This window comes from Anolis carolinensis, chromosome 1, assembly GCF_035594765.1.
Source record: "Anolis carolinensis isolate JA03-04 chromosome 1, rAnoCar3.1.pri, whole genome shotgun sequence".
Classification (NCBI taxonomy): Eukaryota; Metazoa; Chordata; class Lepidosauria; order Squamata; family Dactyloidae; genus Anolis; species Anolis carolinensis.
In genome coordinates, this window is record NC_085841.1 from 115,800,975 (window position 1) to 115,819,756 (window position 18,782).

Consider the following 18,782-nt stretch of genomic DNA (forward strand, 5'->3'; position numbering starts at 1 on the left):
GGAAGACAATGTATCAATTACACAAACAATAACTTGCTCATGCAACCACTTAGATACAGTATCCTGGTTTTGGATGCTCAGGTACCTGAACTGAAAGAATGTTTGTTGCAGCCATATTCAATACACACTGCAAACTGACATACTTCAGACATGTTATCCAATATGGCTTAGCATAGTAATGCAATTCTGCTTGCAGACCTCTGCTAGCTCACGCCATATATACCACCTCTTGACTTACCATACAGCCCTTGAAGCCCCTTCCACATGTCCATTCCATGATTTATTGGGACAATTCAGGGTTAGAGAAATGTCTGGCTAAGCCCCGTAACCAGATCCAAAATGACTACATTAGTGTAGAGAGCTTCCAAGGTCTTCTGGATATTTCAGCATTCCTGGAATCATTTTGTCTAGCTAAGGGGACATAATAGGACACTTTTCTGATCTTGTCTGCTCCCCACAAGATACTGTATTAGCCAGGAACTAATTTTCTAGGATGATTGGGTAGAAATGTGTTGGCCAGGCCCTGATAGAAAACAATGTTTCACCCTTCAAAAATTTATAATGACCCTAATCCAGTCTTTTTCTAACACCAACAGTACAATGACATTTGTGGATCACTATTTCACCCCAGGAAGTAGCAAGACCTGTGATGTTAAAAGCAGTCAGTAAGAAAACTGGATTGGAGACTGAAGGTGCAGTAACTGCTACGGCTATTACAGAAAAATTATTATGGAACAATTCTTCTTATGCATCTTTCTGAGTTCCATGCAGCATGCCCTTATGGTTGTCCCTCCATATCCACAGATACTGTTATCTACAGATTCAACTTTTAAAACCCCTCAAATCTAAAGCTTGATTTTGCCATATTATATAAATATTGCCATTTTTTTGCAAATTGTATATATTTTGCATAAATATTGATATCCACAGGGTGTCCAAGGACCAACACCCAGTGGAGACCAAGTCTCAATTCTGGAAAACAGATATATGAAGCAAGAGAAGGATCATAAGAGGAAGATATACTTTGATATTCATTGAATTTAGATGGGGAGATCATATGGTTTGCTAGTAGAATATGTATGTCTATAGATTAAAATTTTATTTCAAATAGTATCCTTGATACTCTAAAGAGAAGGGAGTGTTAGAAACCTGCATCACACACAGACAAAGCAATTCTCCAATGAACAGATGAATCTTACTTTCAAAGCTGAGGGTCCTTCCAGACAGGCCCAAATCCTGAGAGAAACCAACATTTAAAATGCAGGTCACTCTTGGGTTTTAGGAGTAGCTATATCCTCCTGGGTCTACTAGCCCATCAGAAGCTTACTCCTAAAGACTTGCAGATGGAGGCAGGTCTCTCCAGTAAATTTGCTGGGAAAATGGGGATCTGGGAGGGGAGGGTGGCAGTGCCATCCTGGTTCTTCAGGCTCTTGGAGCCAAAATAACTGTGATGGCTGTGGAGATTCAGGATGGCAGAAGGTGATCCCAAGAGGCAATTCCCACAGGCCCCATACCTGGGAAGGTGTGGACCTTCCAGGGAAGTCCGCACCTTCCCAGGTATTTTTTTAACCTGTAGTAAACCTCAAAATCCAGGTTTACTCCATGTTAAACCGGATTAACCTGAGGGGTATCACAGCTACAACCTATCTCTGCAGAGGTGGAGGACTTATTGAAATGGTCCGCCCTTGAAGGTTAATGGATCCTTTCAGATTCCAGATGTTATAGAGAGTTCTATGGCTGGCATCATCAACAATCCTGTTGAACCCCTGGTCAATAAATGGAATCAAAATCTAACCAGAGCTATTGACACAATCAATTCCAAACGTCCTCTTCGACCCATTACAAATCAGGCTCCCTGGTATACAAAGACCCTCAGGGAGACGAAATGGGAAGGATAATGACTGCAGTGTAGATGGCGGAAAACTGTCTTTTATGCAACAGGACACGGTATAAAGAGCATCTTTGCTCTTATACGTTGGCAATACATGCAGTGAAGAACGCCGTCTCCTCTGCATGCATTGCATCAGCAGAATCATGCCCAGCTGAGCTTTTCAGAGTAGTGAGAGGCTTAACTCAGGTATCCTTCCCTCTTAACCCATTATTAAAACCTTCAGTAGCTCACTGTGATGCTTTTAACAACAATTTCAGATACAATCTCTCACATAAGAGTAGACTTAGATGCAGTCATTGGAGTAGAAGCCAACGAGGTGTCCAGCAATTCTGTGAGTGGGACTACATTGGATCAATTTCAATTGGTGAGTATTGTTGATGTGGACAAGCTGTTGGGGCAGGAAGATAACCTGCTTTCTTGATCTCTCTCCATCTTGGCTGGTCGTCCAGGGAGGAGATGCATTATGATCTCAAATGCAACAAATTATTGCCATATTTCTCAGGGAGGGGAATTTTCCATCCTGTTTAAAAGAAGCAGTAGACCACTGCTGAAAAAGCCCTTCATGGATTTTAATAATTACATATCAGTCTCTAACCTCCCTTTTTTGGGCAAGGTGATTGAGAAGGTAGTTGCACTCCAACTCCAGAGAGTTGGCTTCAGAGCAGGATACAGAGTTGAGACTGTTATGATCGCCTTAGTGGATGATCTGTGTCAACACTGACAGGGGGAGTGTATCCCTGTTGAAACCCATCTCAAGCCATAAAGAGAGGCAGGTAAGAAATAAAATTATTATTATTATTAAGTTGCAGGAACTTTACAGCTTTAGAGTATCACTCAGGCCCCTTCTACAATGCCATATAAAATCCAAATTATCTGCTTTGAACTGCATTATATAACAGTGTAGACCCATATAATCCAGTTCAAAGCAGATAATGTGGATTATCTGCTTTGATAATCTGGATTATATGGGAGTGTAGAAGGGCCTCAGGCTTCTACAATGTGCAGATGTCTTAAAATTCAATTATTTTCAGCCTGACCCACCATGGCCAATGCTCAGAAATGATGGGCTTTGAGGTCCAAAACATCTGGAAGGCCCCAAGTTGAGAAAGAATGCTAATATGCCAGTACCTTAACAAGATAATAAAATTCCAAATGGAACCATGGGGGAAAAGGCATAGTGTACAAATAAAGAATGAAACCTATAAGTAGTATATTATTTCCAACAGAGTACTCAACTAGAATGTTCTTATGGCTGTCAAGAAATGTTTACCTTCAACGAACTGTTATTAAAATTCCCTTAGAGGAACAGTGACAATAGTTTCAAACAATGCCAAAAAACCACAAACTTTCCTGGCATTGAACTCCAACTCCCATTTTTGATATCCTTCATGAAAGGGTGTCCTCTGTGCTGATCTTGATTCTAGAGTGATGATACCAAAGATAATCTGCTGACTGCTGGCATCTTTACTTTAGGTTTGTAACTTATGGTTGATTTATCCACAAACTTCCTACATTCCAGAAACAAATATAAAAGAGCCCTCATTGGCAATGTACTAACCCATCTTCTTTCTTCCTGCTAATTCTCTTATCACTTGGGGTTTTGGATGGCGATGGTAGTAAGGAAAGAAATTACATGTTATTTGTTCCCTTAATAATCTCTTCACAAGGAGTGTATCTATAGTTAACACTTATGATGAATTATCCAAACTGACGGAAGTGAAATATGCAATACTGAAATACTTGAATGCTGATAAATCCATAAATTGCTTAGTCTTACATGTTTAGGTCTCTTTCACTATCAGGCAAAACATTTGCCTAAGAAAAGGAAAATTTCTCATGTGTACAAATGCATAAACACAGACACACTTTATTTTATCCTATCACACTTCTCCTTTAATCACGATTATATGTTCTTGATCCGAGTTCCTAGGATATGGAATGTTTAAAGTCTGAATGAGAGGCTGTACTGTTACACTAATAGGGTCTCTAATAACTGTAGGGTCATTAATAGGATTTCACCTTGACCCAACCTATGTGGAGTAATAATCCCATGCAGCAACACATCACTGTTGTGACTTTGCAATCATCAGCCTGATAGGACACAACTGGCTATATCTTCTCCTGTTGTTGCTTTCTGCTTTACTGCTTGGAACCAAGTCTTCAAGCTACCCGAGCCGTGTTACATAAGGATGAGTATAGAAAGTCAAAGACACTTTATGTCCCAACAAACATCTCTCACATCTTCACAGGAAGTTATAAGTTAGCATACTAGATATACTTCAGAGTGCATATACTACTTTAATTTTTTTCATTTTAAATATTTTCATGTTCTAAAAAAACACTCCCTCCCTCAATTTCCAATTGAAGCTACAAGTGGGGCTACAGTTTCATCTATGACAACAGTGTGGATATTTTTACTCTGAGGAGTTCAATCTCATTTTCTATTAAAAAAAACACTATTTTGTGTTTCTGATGATGTTGTAAACACTACACACTTGACAAACAGACATGAAGATAGCATAATCAAAATATGTTATTTTAAAATTCATTCCTGACAAAAAAAAGTTAATTTCCAGAGCAGTGTTATAGAAGTTAATAGTGTAAAATCTATACATCAATGTAAAAAATGTAAACCCAAAAGATCCTTATAAGATAACATGTATAAAACAAGAATTGAAATGTGATTTTATTTAAGGCAATACTGGGCTACTTCACAAATCACCACCTCAAATATATACAGTGCTTCACACTACTAATTTTCTATCACATTCACGATGGGTTATTCAATACCAAAATGTTTATATTTTCAATGTCAGCAAACTATTTAAATTTACATTTCCATTATAGTATGGAAGTGGAAGAGTTTTAGACCCACTTAAAAGCTATGCAAGTGCAGTTGTATGAAAATGTTCTGAGAACTATAGCTGAATGCCATCCAAAGACACTGGATGTTTCAAGTTACAAATACAACTGTGTCAGTATGTATTTTACCCATGTGTGATCTGATCAAGTTTCTGTCCTGTACACATACCTTATGCAAAATAAACTGGATATGGTAGACATATCTAGTCTTTACTTCAAAGAGTTTTAAATTTAAAAGAACATTTTTTAAAAAAAAAAAACATGATCACTTAATTACAAATTAAAATTCTGAATATAAATGTGTCATTTAATATTTCAGACATACAGACTGCTGGCTGCAGCAAATGATTTACAATAATAAATATATACAAAAATGTATCTACAAATAAAAAGTATTGTTATATATGAGCAGTGACCGGTGAAAGATACCACAGACAATTTCACAAAGATTTCAGTCATGGAAAAAGGACATTTGATAAAAAAATTGAGGTTTTGATCAACTATTTACAAAACTGAAACAATGATTCTGTTCCAAGTCCCATAGGGATAAAAACAAATAAATTTACATGACAATCGTCATGATTTTGCAAGGTTAAATCACTTCAAAAGAAAACCTTAAGAAACAGTATCATGATCAATGGCTTCCTACTTTTATAAATGCAGTACAGGTCACATTTAGACACCAATTGTTGGAACAAGGAGTCCACTTATTACCTGATCATTTTGTAATCCCTGCATTTGCCTCTCTATGTCCATCAAGTCTTACCAGACTGACAATAGGTTTCATTTTCTGAAGCTGGTTCAACACAAGCTCAGTGCAATCTCTAAAAGTCTTATCTAAAACTATTTTTACAGTACCACTACACTGAAATTGTGATGGATTAGCAAACTGTACATATGCCGCACTTTCCGAACACGATCGTGTTCTTGCAAAAGAGTTTCTGTCATTAGATCTTCTTGAGTTTGAATGAGAACCTCTCCTAGTTCCACAGTGATTATAGCTCCTCTCTGGATTTTTCTTTTGCTTCACTGCAGACTCTTCAAGGAACTTGAGAAAAGACACTTCAAACCCCATCGGCTTAAATGAACTCCAGTCAAAAGCCGAAGACGCATCTTCAGTAGTTTGAACAGCTACTGCTGTCTCCGTCTCTTTGTGCACACTATTTAACTCAACAGTCACAGTTTCTTCCTGCTTCTCAACTTTTTTCTTTTTCTTTTGTGTTGGATCTTTTTCTTTGCTTGCCCTTTTTAAATTGCTGCTTACGCTGTGCTTTTCTGAAATGGAAGAGATAGTTTCTTGACAGTCACTAGTATTTACATCAGGAGAGGGCTTTGCAGGATTCTCTGCATTTGTGAGGTCTTCATTTACAAGTTTGGTAATGAACAGTTCTGCAAGCTCATCCACCTCATCCTTCTCATCCTTTTCAGGTTCTTTCTGTGCTACAGGTGGTGTGAATTTCACATCTGCAGAGGCTGCCTCCAACATTTGTGGCTCCAAGTCTTTTAAATCACAGTTTTTGTCAGAACTTGCTTCTTTTGGGGAAGATGCTTCATTTTCTGCTGAATCTGAATACTTGTTTGAGACTACTAAGAGGTGCTTATGTTGTGAAGTAAATGCTTTAGACAGCTTGTGACATTTGTAATGCCTAATTATATTATTTTCACTTGTGACAACTGATGAGCAGCCTTTTATCATACAGGGGTATTGCATTACAAATTTGTTTGGGCATTCAGACAAAGCCTCCTCTCGAGCCTTTATTGAATATACATACTTGCCACATTTCAAAGAATATGCCTTGCTGTCAGGATCTTGACTAATTTTTAAGTTCTTGCTTTCTAAGGCATTAACTCTCTTTCGTCTCATCCTGATTATTTTGTTTCCATGCTTTCCTGCTCTGTATTTTAACCCTTTAGGTTTAATTTTCATATTTTTTTCCTGATTAGCTTTGCTTGAAATATTTTCTTGACCTGGTGTCAAGAACTTTCTAGGTCTTATTAGATGCTCTTTATGTCTCTCATTATGCTTATTAAAAATATGCCGTAGGAGATTAGACCTTGTTGCATAAATACGGTCACAGCCTTCACAGTCACACTTGTACATGCCATCATCGGTTTTGTTCTGCTTTATCTTTATTCCATGATCTGTCTCAAGATGTATAATATAATTCAAATAATCTGTAAAGGATGATTTACATTCAGACTGATCACAAGGGAATCTGGCAACATTCAGAGATGACCTCATGCTCCCAATTTCCTCAGGAGTCATCTCATGAAGCTTCATATAGTGCTGAATAAGACTAGTGACTTCCTGAAATATCCTTGAGCAATTTCTCATTTCACATCTGAATTCTTTTACTACAGTTTCAGTTTCATCACAATCTTCTTTTCTAATATCCTCTTCTTTGCTTGGCTCACTTTCTTCTTCTGCCTCCGGAGAGAATGATGGCAGATCAGATTTATGTACAGCTTGATAATGAAGAATTAAATTCTGTTGTATTGTAAAAGCTGCAAAACAGCCTTGGTGCACACACCTATAAGGTCTGTATGGACTGTATGTAGTAGGGATTTCCAAAGATTTCTGAACTGTTTTTTTGTTTCTTCTCTCTTCCTTTTCCTTCCTATGCCTTCTAATCTTACGTACTTTTGGCTGAATTTGTGTATTAGTAGTAGGTGTGGCAGCATTATGAAGTTCTAGGGGAATTGGAACTACTTGGGGAGGCTTTTCTAATTTTTCAAGAGCAGCTGGAATACTTTCTGGCACCACTATTTCTGGCATCACTTTTTCTGGAACTTTCTCAGATTCTATACACATTCTTTCCTTTACTTCAGGTTCTTCAGCCAAATGAGATTGATTTTTACATTCTATCAACACATGTTTATTTAGTTCAATATTTTGCAGTTCAATATTTTGCAGTTCAATAGTCCTTGGTGTTATGCTTGTGGTTTTATTCTGGGGTCTTCTTCCATAAGGCCTTTTTAGTTTTAATTTTACCATTTCCTCTGTTGTAAAGTGATGCACTAGCTGACAATGGGCCCGGAGGTTAGAATTTCTAGTAAATGTTTTTGGACAGGAAGCTACAACACACTTAAATGGAGCATACTTCAATTGGTGTTTTTTGATTTCTAGTATCATTTCTGCAGTGTACTGATGTATTTTGCTGTAGTGTTTAAATAATGCATCTTTTGTCATAGCACTGTAACTACAACCAGGAGCCTGACATGTAAACGGCTTATGGACTTTTTCACCAATGGGAAGACGCGTTTCTGAAGGTGGTTGGACAAGAGATGTGCTTTCCGCTGTTACGACAGGAACAAGAATTTGTGGCAACAGCGCATCTGTGGGAAGACAATGAATTATATTGTCAAATATCTGACTTGGTGTTTCACTTTCCAACTTCAACTTTTTCAAACCTTCTAAAATTTCCATGATTTGGCTATCATCTTTCAGAGAAGTTTCTGACTGAGAAAGATTACTTTTGGCAATAACGGTATTTTGCACGTGTACTACTTGTCCACTGGGTCCAGCTGATTGAACATTTTGTGAAAGGTTTTCTAAAGCACACTCAACAGTTCTGATTTGTGGTCTTTCTGATGGTTCAACTGATACGTCCTGGATTTCTGTTTTAATTTCAACTATCTGGGAATTCATCGCTGTTTTAATTATTTCAAGAGTTTTCTGAAAATTTTGAATAATATTATCCTCTGAAGGATCGATATTTGAATTTTCTTCAATGCAGGAGCCCAGAATGACTTGAGAGTTACTATTATCATCTTTTACTAACAAAGGAGCTATTTCTGTACAAGTTTCGTTACCAGTTTTGAAGTTTTCTTTAACACTGGCAGTTAATTCATTGTCCACACTACTCATTTTTTGTGTAAGATTCTCTATTAACACTTCAGTCTCACAGTTTGCCAGTACATTTGATCGCAAGTTTTCTGCAGGAATTTGCATATTTTCTTCAACATTTCTAGGTAGAAGTTCCAATGATGTCAAATCATTAATTACTAATTTTTGTGAAATGTTAGGCACAAGTAAGGAAGAAGCTGTTTTCTTCTTTTTCTTTGAACTACTGCCCCTCTTTTTATTCAAGCTACAAATTTCTGAACCTTTGATACTGCTGATTACTGAAACCCGAGAATGGTTGTTTCCAAAATTATGAGCTGGGGCAGTACAATTAGAAACTACATTGGAACCCAAGCCATTTTCAATAGTCTTAAGTATTAAATCATCTGGAAATACTGGAAAGCTGCTACATTCTTCTACTGATGAAATTTTGGCATTAAATGTTCTATTTTGGTCTGTTAGCAAGGTAGTTGGGTTGCAAACTGTTGGTAACAAGGGGGACACACCAGGACTTGGCAAAATTGTTGCATTTATTTGAGAACTGCTGGTGATACAACTAGGGGTCATTATATGTGGTAGCATCTCTGCAGTGTCAAAAGTACTTGGAATGCCAGCTGTTTCCAAGGCCTGTTTAATAATTTCACTTCCTTCAGCATTTTCACTTGTATTGAGGCTAGTCATATTGGTCCGTGGAAACAAATTCTGCAAAAAAGCAGGTGACCGATTTTCAGTAGCAAGCAGTTGTAGGAATGATGGCTCTTTAAAACATACTTCTGGATTAAAAGCTGATTCCTGTTGTTGCTGTAAGCTTAAAGCATTTGAAGAAAGAATCATACTAGCAAGCAGAGAAGATTGTCCATTAAGCTGTAGAGCTTCTGGAGAAAGTTCTGATTCATCCAGGGGCTTACAGTAGGATCGTTTAGAAAGATGACCACCAAGTGATCTGGGATTGGAAAAAACCCTGTAGCATCTACTACAAATAAATTTGCCATCTCTGATAATTGCTGGCCATTTTGCCCGTTTATTATGCTTTGGTTTTTTGTCTTTTCCATCTGGACCTCGTCTATTATCCTTTTTAACCTTTTCTGCTACTAGGAGTTGTGGAGAGGTTTCATTGAAGTTCTCATTATTCACTTGTGAAGGGAAGAGGACATCAACACTTTCATCTTTTGAAAAAGTAGTGTTTCCTTCTAGCTGGGAGGAAAAATGATTGATATTATTTTCCATTTGTGAAAAGACAGAAGGTGGACAGTTATCTGCTGGGGAAGAAAAAAGAGAAATTGGACCATTTTCTGCAGGTAAAGGAAGAAAAGGATCTGAACCACTGTCAATGTTTAGTGGCATGCCTTGTTTTTCCAGCTCATCCAACTGGGAAGGTAATGTTGCATTAGAGAGACTTCTCATATGGGAGTCGAGTGTATTCTCTGTCTCACTTTTAATATGAGAAGAGACACCTGCTTTCAAACCATTTTCATGAGGTAACAGTGAATTAGTCATACCTTCCAGACGTGTTGGAAAAAGAACATTAGATAACTGCTGTAGTTGACTTGTACAAGTAGAATTCAAACTATTTTTCACTTGTTGAGGAAAAACATCACTAGTAGGAGTAGACGCTTGGGATGGTAAAAAATAAACAATTTTACTATCACTTGGCAGGTTTTGCAATTTGTCTGTTTTTCTACTTCTTTTGTTCTTGCACTGCATCTTATATGTAGCATATTGATCAGGATGTGCTGTTTTCATATGTTTACCAATGCTTTGACAAGAATTGTAGATTCGAGTACATCCCTCAACTTGGCAGGTGAACTTCTGAACTGGAGTTGCCAATGGTAAGACTGGAACAAAAGGTGTGCCTAGGCTGTTCTGGGCTGGAGCAAGGGTAATTCCTTCTAAAGTTTTCAGGGGGACATTGTAGAGATTGGTAGAAGTCTTCATGTTTTCTTCAAGCTGAGTTTTTGGAGGAGGCAAATTTTGATAATCCATCTCATACTGCATGAGCGGTAAATGGCTTCTCTCTTCTTCTGGGCTTTTTGTTGAAAGGACTGGGGGCTCAAGCTTAACTGAATCCATGGCAATTGTTTGGGATTCACTAATGCCGATATCGTCCTTGGCTTCTTGGGAAACTGGAAGATCATTACAAGTATCTTCTACTGTTGAGCACAACTGCTGGATTACAGGTGCACTGTTATCTGTTTTAGTACTTTCAGGAAGCAGCTTGCCCTTTCTTGCCATATTTTCTCGAATTTTCTGGCCCAACAGAGGCATTAAAGCACTGCTGGTGAGCACTACTGGTTCTGGCTTTGCTGGAGCATCTATATGTCGCTCTGCACTTCCATTGGAAATTGGATTAGTCTGTTCTGGTTCACCTGCTGCCATTTTTGTTCTTTTAATCAAAGGCGATATATATTTAATCTCCTCTGTGACATATTTTTCTGATTTGACACAATTATTTAAGCTATTTTCAGGGAGCAGCATCAGTGCTTCTTCTGGATGGATTTCTTCAATGCTCTCATTATTTTCCAAAGGCTGAGGGAGAACACTCTCTTCATCATCATTACCTTTTAGAGGCTGAGGTACAATAGTTTCACCATCAAGCTGCAGCATTTTTTCAGATTTAGTGTGATCTTCAGTATGTTTGTCTAATTCAGTTTGAGAACGGTAAACTTTTCCACAATCTGCAAACTTGCATGTGAATGTATTATAATGCTGTGCTTCATGATCGTAAAGCAAATATGCTTCTGAGAAAATCCTTCCACATTTAGGAAACATGCACTTTGCCCTGAAGACTGGGTGCTCTTTTCTGTGACCAAGAAGTTCTGCATAACTGTTAAAGCTAGCCTTACATTTCATCTGAATACAGATATAGGGTTTGCTGCCACAGTGCATTTGTAAATGATCATTAAGGTGAGTAACACTTACAAAATGTCTTCTACAGTACTGGCAAATTACTTTTTTGCTTTGCATTTCAAGAAAGCGTTTCGCTTCTTCATTGTCTTTATGACCTTTTGCATGCGCAATCAAATTTTTAAAGTATTTAAAGCCTTTTTTACATAGGGTAACAGGGCAAGTAAATTCATTGACAGGCAATGGCTTTTGGACTGGTGTTATCTCTGGAATGTATGATTTGTCTTTTTCATAATTTTCATCATCAGAGCCATCATTATCATTAAAAACAATGAAATCTGCACCATAAAAGTTGTTCTTTTTTATGTGACGTTGTTCTTGTTTAACTATAGTGTTATTCCTTTTGTTCACGTTAGTGGGTGTTGCTTTTGGTGGTCTTCCCAATTTCCTCAGTGGTTTCATGGCAGCCAACCTCTCTTTACTAGACTTCTTAACATGTAGTGTTACATGAGGAACAAAAGTTTCTTTAGAACTGAAATTCTGTGCACATATAGGGCAACTATAAATTCCATCTTTATAGTGCTTTTGTGCATGCCTAACTATTCTGTGTCCAAGAAATTCTTTGTCACACAGTACACAATATTGCATGTATGCTTGCCAGTTCCTGAACCTAGCAGATATAAATCCTCGCTCTCTCAATTTTTTTATTTCTCTGTTTTTCTGTTTTCTGTCTCGAATGCTTCTAAGCAAATTTGTAGCTTCATCAAAACATCCAGAAAGCCCATTCATGGAAATATCTTTGTTCTCATCTTGGCAGTCCTCAATCTTTTCATGCATTTCAGTGTCATTCAATTCATCTATGGAAGACACAATTGATGCCTCCTCTCCCATCAAAGCAAGACATTGACGTTTTAACATTTTCCAGTCCCAAAATTCTGGATCAAAAGGCCACTGCATTTTTAATACAAGTAGAAGCTCACAGCGTAATGAATTTGGTACTGGAAGGTTTTCCTCATCGTATTTCTGGTCAGGTTGGTTGTACAGCATTTCTACAGCATAGTAAGCATCTACAGTAGGCTCAAGTAGAAATTCGCTTAGTTGACAAGCACGTTTAACTTCCAAATCTTCAGGCAATAAGCAAGATATAGTCTTGCAAATGGAAATCTTGACTTCTGTATTCTCGCTAGCTTCTAAACGCAATGCTTTTACACAAAGTTCAATACAAGTTGCAAGTCCAGCAGTATCAATCTGTAAAGCAAAGGACAGATTAAAGAGTAAAGGCTCTGTGTTGACAAATGCTATGCAAACCTACTTCACACACTCCTTTTTCCTTGTTCTTTACAGACATCAGTTAAAATTTAGATTTTAAATAAGTTAATTATTCCAGAAAGTCAAATTGTAGAATTCAGTATTCAACTCACTTGCTATTGTAGCCCATTCTGACAGACGCCCAAAATTCCTATATGAAGCCCAGTTAGAATTTGGAAATGAATACTGTTAATTTAAGAACATAAGTATGACCCACATATACATTAATAATAGCAAGTAGAGGATAGCAGAGGAAAAGGGAGCACTCTGGCTCTTGACTGAGCTGTGAAGCATTTTAAAGAGATGCTTAACTGTGAATACAAATACTGTATCAAATCTGATCAGTTAATGTAATCAACTGGCAACATTAATCAACACTTTGACGGGGAAAAAAACTTCAACTTTATATGTCCCTTGCAGTCCATTCCAACTTTTATAATTCTATATTCTATACCTGGTAGTCAGATAAAACTGTGCAAAGTGCTTTTTGTGGACAGGAACAATTATGATTTCTAGAAAGCTGTGAATCTTGGCTTTTACAGGCAGAGATATTATTTGAAGAACTACGCAGAGCTACATTTCTTTTTGCAAGAACACTGCACTTGGTGAATAGCATTCAGTGACTTGTTGAGTTATTTTTCAATCCAGATTTTAATTTTCAATTCATATGAAAGTAATAGTGCTGCATAGCCTTACCTCTGAATTTATTACTTTAATTAGGAAGAAAATGTGGTACACTGTCTTTGTTAATACAGACAGTTGACGACATCGCTCCAGATATGTTTGTACAGAAGGCTCTACCCTCTGCTGCAGTTTACTCCAGAAGAGAGTCAATTCCCTGAAAACAAAGTTTCGCCAAGTTAAAAAAATGCAGAAATGATACTGTCACTATAATTAGTTTTCAGTTGATGGGCTGGGGAATGAGGAGATTTTAGGAAGAGTGATGCTAATTTACATGTTCTAACTATATGACATACATTAACATGAACCTTCCTATATGCTCAATGCAATTCTTATGTTTTCTAAGAATATGTAACCAGAAAAAATACAGCACAGTAGAGACAGAATGTGTGTGTCTTACCTTTTGTCAGAGTAACTTCTACAAATGGCACCATTGTGTTTAAATTAGAGAAATGTCTAACCTAGATTTAATCACTACATTTTCCTATTTTTTGAAGAGATGAAGGAAAATTGTATTATATAATTAATCTGAAAATTTTGAGTAAGGCAAAACTATTAGAGATTAACAATCATTGTTTCTGAACTTACATCTGAATCTTTCTTTAAATAGAATACATGAGCCTTCAAATCTGTTGATTTATGGTGAGCCAATGAATTCCCCTTATAGCACCTGCTATTTTATGACAGTCTCCCTTCCAAGTACTAACCAAAGCTGAAACTGCTTAGATCCTGAGATCAGATTCGATCTTCACTCTATTTAGATGGACCAATTATAAATTCAGAGAGCACCCCTGAACGAAACATTTAGTAATATTTCTGATCCTGGTTTAGCATTTCTAAATGCTGAAGGTAAAGTGATTCTTATCTATGAGACTCCTGCCTGGATTGGGCAATAAAAGGGATAACTCACATTCTTGTGAACTGCTCCTTTCTCATAACTTGTACCAAGCAGCCTTCTTTCTCAGGAATACTGATGTAACACATCAAACATTACAAAGCAACAACAGGAAACATCTCAAACTCATTACCTATGAAATAAGGAGATATTTTACTAGGCCCAAAATTACCAATAAAGCAAAATTTTATAAGCTTAAAATTATCTCTTAATTTCTGTTGTTGTCAGAAACACATTCATATTGTCATTTGCAATGTCCGATCTGTCACATGAACCTTCATGGAGAAGTTATTTATTATTATGACAAACAATGTGTTTTCTACTACACTATTTTCCTTAATAACTCTGAATATTTGACATAATCTGGGAAACTCAAAAGGAAAGAGATTCCAACCTACCAAGCACAATACATCTCTCCTAGTTGCAGTTGTCGAGATAAAAATGCTGCACATAAAATTAGAGCACTCTTCTCATCTCCTTCAGATTCTAGATTGCAGATCATTTCTAAAGCATCTTTGCAGTCTATGTCTGCAATCTGAAGGGACATAAAAATGGAAAGCATTGAATAATCAAATTTGTTTTCAAAACATAGATAATCTGATAACATAAAATGTAAAAACAAACTACTAAACACTTTAATATTTCAATCCTAAAATCCAGACTGATTTTTTAAAGTAAAAGGGAGCACAAATAGCAGTATGTGTTGTATCTTATATCAACACTAATCAAATTCAAAGTACTGTAACAGACAAAAACAATTTTCATGTATTTTTATAATACCCGTGGTAACTATTTGTAAAAATTATCCCCAAGATTACAAACATGGAAGTTCAACATATAAATGAAATAATTTTGTGAACTAGAGGACTTTGTCTTCACAACTAAAGAAAAGGGGTTGAAATAAAAGTGTAAATGCACCATGCAGAGGTACCATTAAGAACCCTTGGACTTTGTACATTTTTCCTTCCATCTCTTTTTTTCCCCATTTATACTTCTTACTCTTTTCACACCATGATAAAATACTGCATTGTATGGAGGTTAATTCTAAAAATAGTCAGCTTTAAACCCAAGGTCTGAAGGTAGTTGTAAAACTCTAGAGAAGAAGACAGGTAGGAGCCAATGGGATGCTTTGTCCTATGGTGTGTCCCCTGAAGATGATTATAGTCTCCAGGCTGAAAAGGGTTGCTCGCCTCTGCTTTAGGGGCTGGCATTCTATAATAAAAGGAAACAGAACACTCCCCCAAACTAGTATGTATTACATGTTAGAATAAGCTAGGCAAAAAGAGAGAGGAGAAACAAATTAGTTGTACCGTACTTCTTACTTCTGCATCTAACAAAAGGGACAGAAAAAAATTACAAAAGTGAGATGTGAAAACCCATTTTAAATTTAGAGCTTGCTTTTATTTCCCCATCCTGTAAGCTGCTTTTCAAATGTCATACCAGAAAAGGAGTAAAAGGAATCAAAATGTATTTCCTCATCCTTCTACTCTTGTACAATACCAAGTAATTTTCATGTGGAAACATGAGTGGTAAGATTTCAGTAGAAAGAGCCATCATAAAATAATAATATAATTAAAAGAATACAAAAAGTATAATCAATTATTAATTACCAATAGTCATTATAATAAAATAATTAAGTGTTAAAGTAAAGAATAAAAACAGTGATAGGATTTAGGTAGCTAGCCAGCAACAACTTGTAAGCCAGTTTTCTATTTGCCATACCTATGTTGGCTGGCTTTGTGTTTGGCAGGCTACAATCTGAAGAGCAGCTATGAGTATTTTTTTAAAAATCTGCATTCCAGTGTTACCCAAGAAATGTTTATGGATGTTCCATATTTACTTGATGGCATAAGCAACTTACTAACCATGAAACACTTTCCCCTCCCTCTCAGTGTAGTTGTGCGAATGAGAAAATAAATGATGAACATTTTGAGGATTGGAAAGTGTGCTACAAATCAGTAATACACTAATTTGTTTTAAAATACTAAAAATGTTTAATCTTGGATCTGCCAGAGCAATACTACTTCAGCACGCAGATGAAGACTCATGATTAAGTGTTCTTCCATGCGAAAAAATCCTTCCATATATAAATGGATAAAGCTAGGTCAGCACTTTCCTATTCTAGTCTTATGTGTGGAGGGATTTTGTTCCCTTTTTCTGAGGGCAACAACTTCAGCAATCTAAAAGTGATATGGCTCAGAGGATGAGATCATGATTTCAGTGCTTTAATTACACTATATTGTGCCACAAAGAAGTATTCACCCACACGTTTAGTTGTATTACCTGAAACTGATCTGGACAGAATTGGCATTGTTATCACTTGATATATAAACAGTACTCAACACTGTAACTGTTGTAACTATTCCAGTTAAATCAATTTCAACTCCAGGTTGTAACATAAAAAAAACATCAAAAAACATCCGGGCATCCCCTGGGCAACGTCCTCACAGACGGCCAATTCTCTCACCCCAGAAGCGACGTGCAGTTTCTCAAGTAGCTCCTGACACGGCAAAAAAAACCCCCAAAAAACAAAAAACAAAGAAATGGAAAAGTCAAAAGGGTATGTGAGAAACATGTTTTGAGTGCTAACTCTGAATATGGTTGATATTTTTGCACACAAAAATTCAATCTAGATTTACTTCAACCTTTAATTTCAGTGGCATAATTAAGACAAGGGTTCAAGGGAGAAGAGGTATATTATAAAGCACAGAAGTCTGCAGAGATCCTAAAAATTAAGGAACTACAATGAATCCAGAGCCTTATCCCACATCATTGGGATTTATTATTGTGTATCTTCAAGTCGTTTCCAACTTATGAACCTATCACAGGGTTTTGCTGGCAAGATTTGTTTGGCAGGGAGGGGTTGTTTGCCTTCCTCTGAGGCTGAGAGAATGCAACTTGCCCAAGGTTATCCTGTGTGTTTCATGACTGAGCAGAGATTCAAACTGTGGTTTCCTGAATCATAGTCTAATGCCCAAACCGCTACACCAGATTGGCTCGCCCAAGAGATACTTGCTAGAAAGGGTTGATTTGGTAAGTTGGAAGTTATTTCTTTTATTCATCTTTAGTGTTATTTGCATTTTTGTAGTGTAGTATGTAGTTTTGTTAATTGTAGTTAGTTTTTAGTTATGTCACATTATATATTTTATTCTCTCTAAATGTTGTTTCATATCATTAAAAAGTCTGTGGCTTAATAAATATAGTATTTGTTTTTTAAAAGGGGTTGTATTAAGGTACATGGTTAAGTTTCTGTGGGATCACTACTGGGTGTCTGTGTTAAGAGGAAAAGACTAGCCCTGAAAAGACAGGCTGAGTAATTAAGGTCAATTAGATTGGGCCACTCCCAAAGGGGTATAACTGAGGAGTGTTTGTTCTATGCTTTGGGCTTACTGAATGTTTGCTCCTGGGCTTGCTGCTTGGCGTAAGTCCCTGATTTGCAGCCCATTTGATGCTGGCAAGTTTGTCTCCACATCCAAGGAAGGAACATTGGAAGAATCGCATGAATCAAATGCATGGACTATATGTGAGTGTAATACTCAGAAAAACTATGTCTGTATTATTAGTTTGTGCTGAAGTTGATGTTTTCTTGGACTTTGTTTATACAAGAGTAAATTTGAATTTTGTATTCTTCTATTTTGAGTTGCTCATCTTTGAACAAACAAAGGGACTTATCTTCTGGACCTGCACGCAATGAACAAACCACAACAGGTTGAGCTAAAGCAGACAAAATCATTACCTCATGAGGGCAAAACTTCAAACAGTTTTTTAAAACTAGCTTTTCTAAGCTCTTCTTCTAGAAATGTGTTGATGAAATATGGAGAGGGGTTTAGCAGTGGGAGCAGTAGCTGACTTGAGAAGTCAAGAACCTTTGCATGCGGTCCATACACAAACATACATACCTTGCTTATTCTGGATAGCATCAAGTGGGGAATAAAATGAAACAAGAGGAAATAATTGGCTTGTTGAGCTCACAAACCGAAGCACTCACTTCTGATGGTTGGATTACCAGGCATGTTGCAAAACCTGGAAAAATGTATGTTTTAGACTACAACTCCCAGAATCCTCCAGCCAGCATGTTCACTGGCTATATTGGTGGTAGTTCAAAAAGGAAGATTCTCCAAGCTATGGAGGACTCTTTTCATATTTATGTCCCAGTGCAAGTGTGAAGATAGTCTCCTTTGCCCTGCTCCCAGTCTGCAGGGAGTTGGGTGGAGGAAAAGGCACAAGATACAAGAGAAACATGCTATGTTTGGTTCAGACTGGTAGAGCAAGCTGTACTCAGATAACAAGTTTTGTCAGGAAAGCAATTCTAGGAAGGGGGGGGGATTAAAGAATAGAGTGAGAATTGTGTTATAATGCTGTATAATGGAACGGGACTTTTTCCTAGACACTGGAAAACATCTTTATAATATATCTTACTGTGTTCTCTTACAGTGTATGATTCAAAATTAATTATG

At 37.0% G+C, this 18,782-nt stretch overlaps 1 protein-coding gene across 4 annotated transcripts in view; it reads right to left on the bottom strand.

The window, feature by feature from the left end:
* Nucleotides 1-4,551: 4,551 nt before the first annotated feature.
* The window catches only part of znf292 (zinc finger protein 292), a 40,217-nt gene continuing 25,986 nt past the window's right edge, over nt 4,552-18,782 (bottom strand). The window contains exons 6-8 of one of the 4 annotated variants that reach the window (XM_062980919.1): nt 14,724-14,860; nt 13,446-13,587; nt 4,552-12,689 (exon numbers count right to left, since the gene is read on the bottom strand). In XM_062980919.1, the coding sequence (XP_062836989.1) occupies nt 5,472-12,689; nt 13,446-13,587; nt 14,724-14,860 (7,497 nt within the window). In that variant the 3' untranslated portion in view covers nt 4,552-5,471. Of the gene's footprint in view, nt 12,690-13,445; nt 13,588-14,340; nt 14,459-14,723; nt 14,861-17,841; nt 18,349-18,782 lie in introns of those variants that run through there. The other 3 variants (XM_062980925.1, XM_062980928.1, XM_062980933.1) reach the window with 3 other exon arrangements.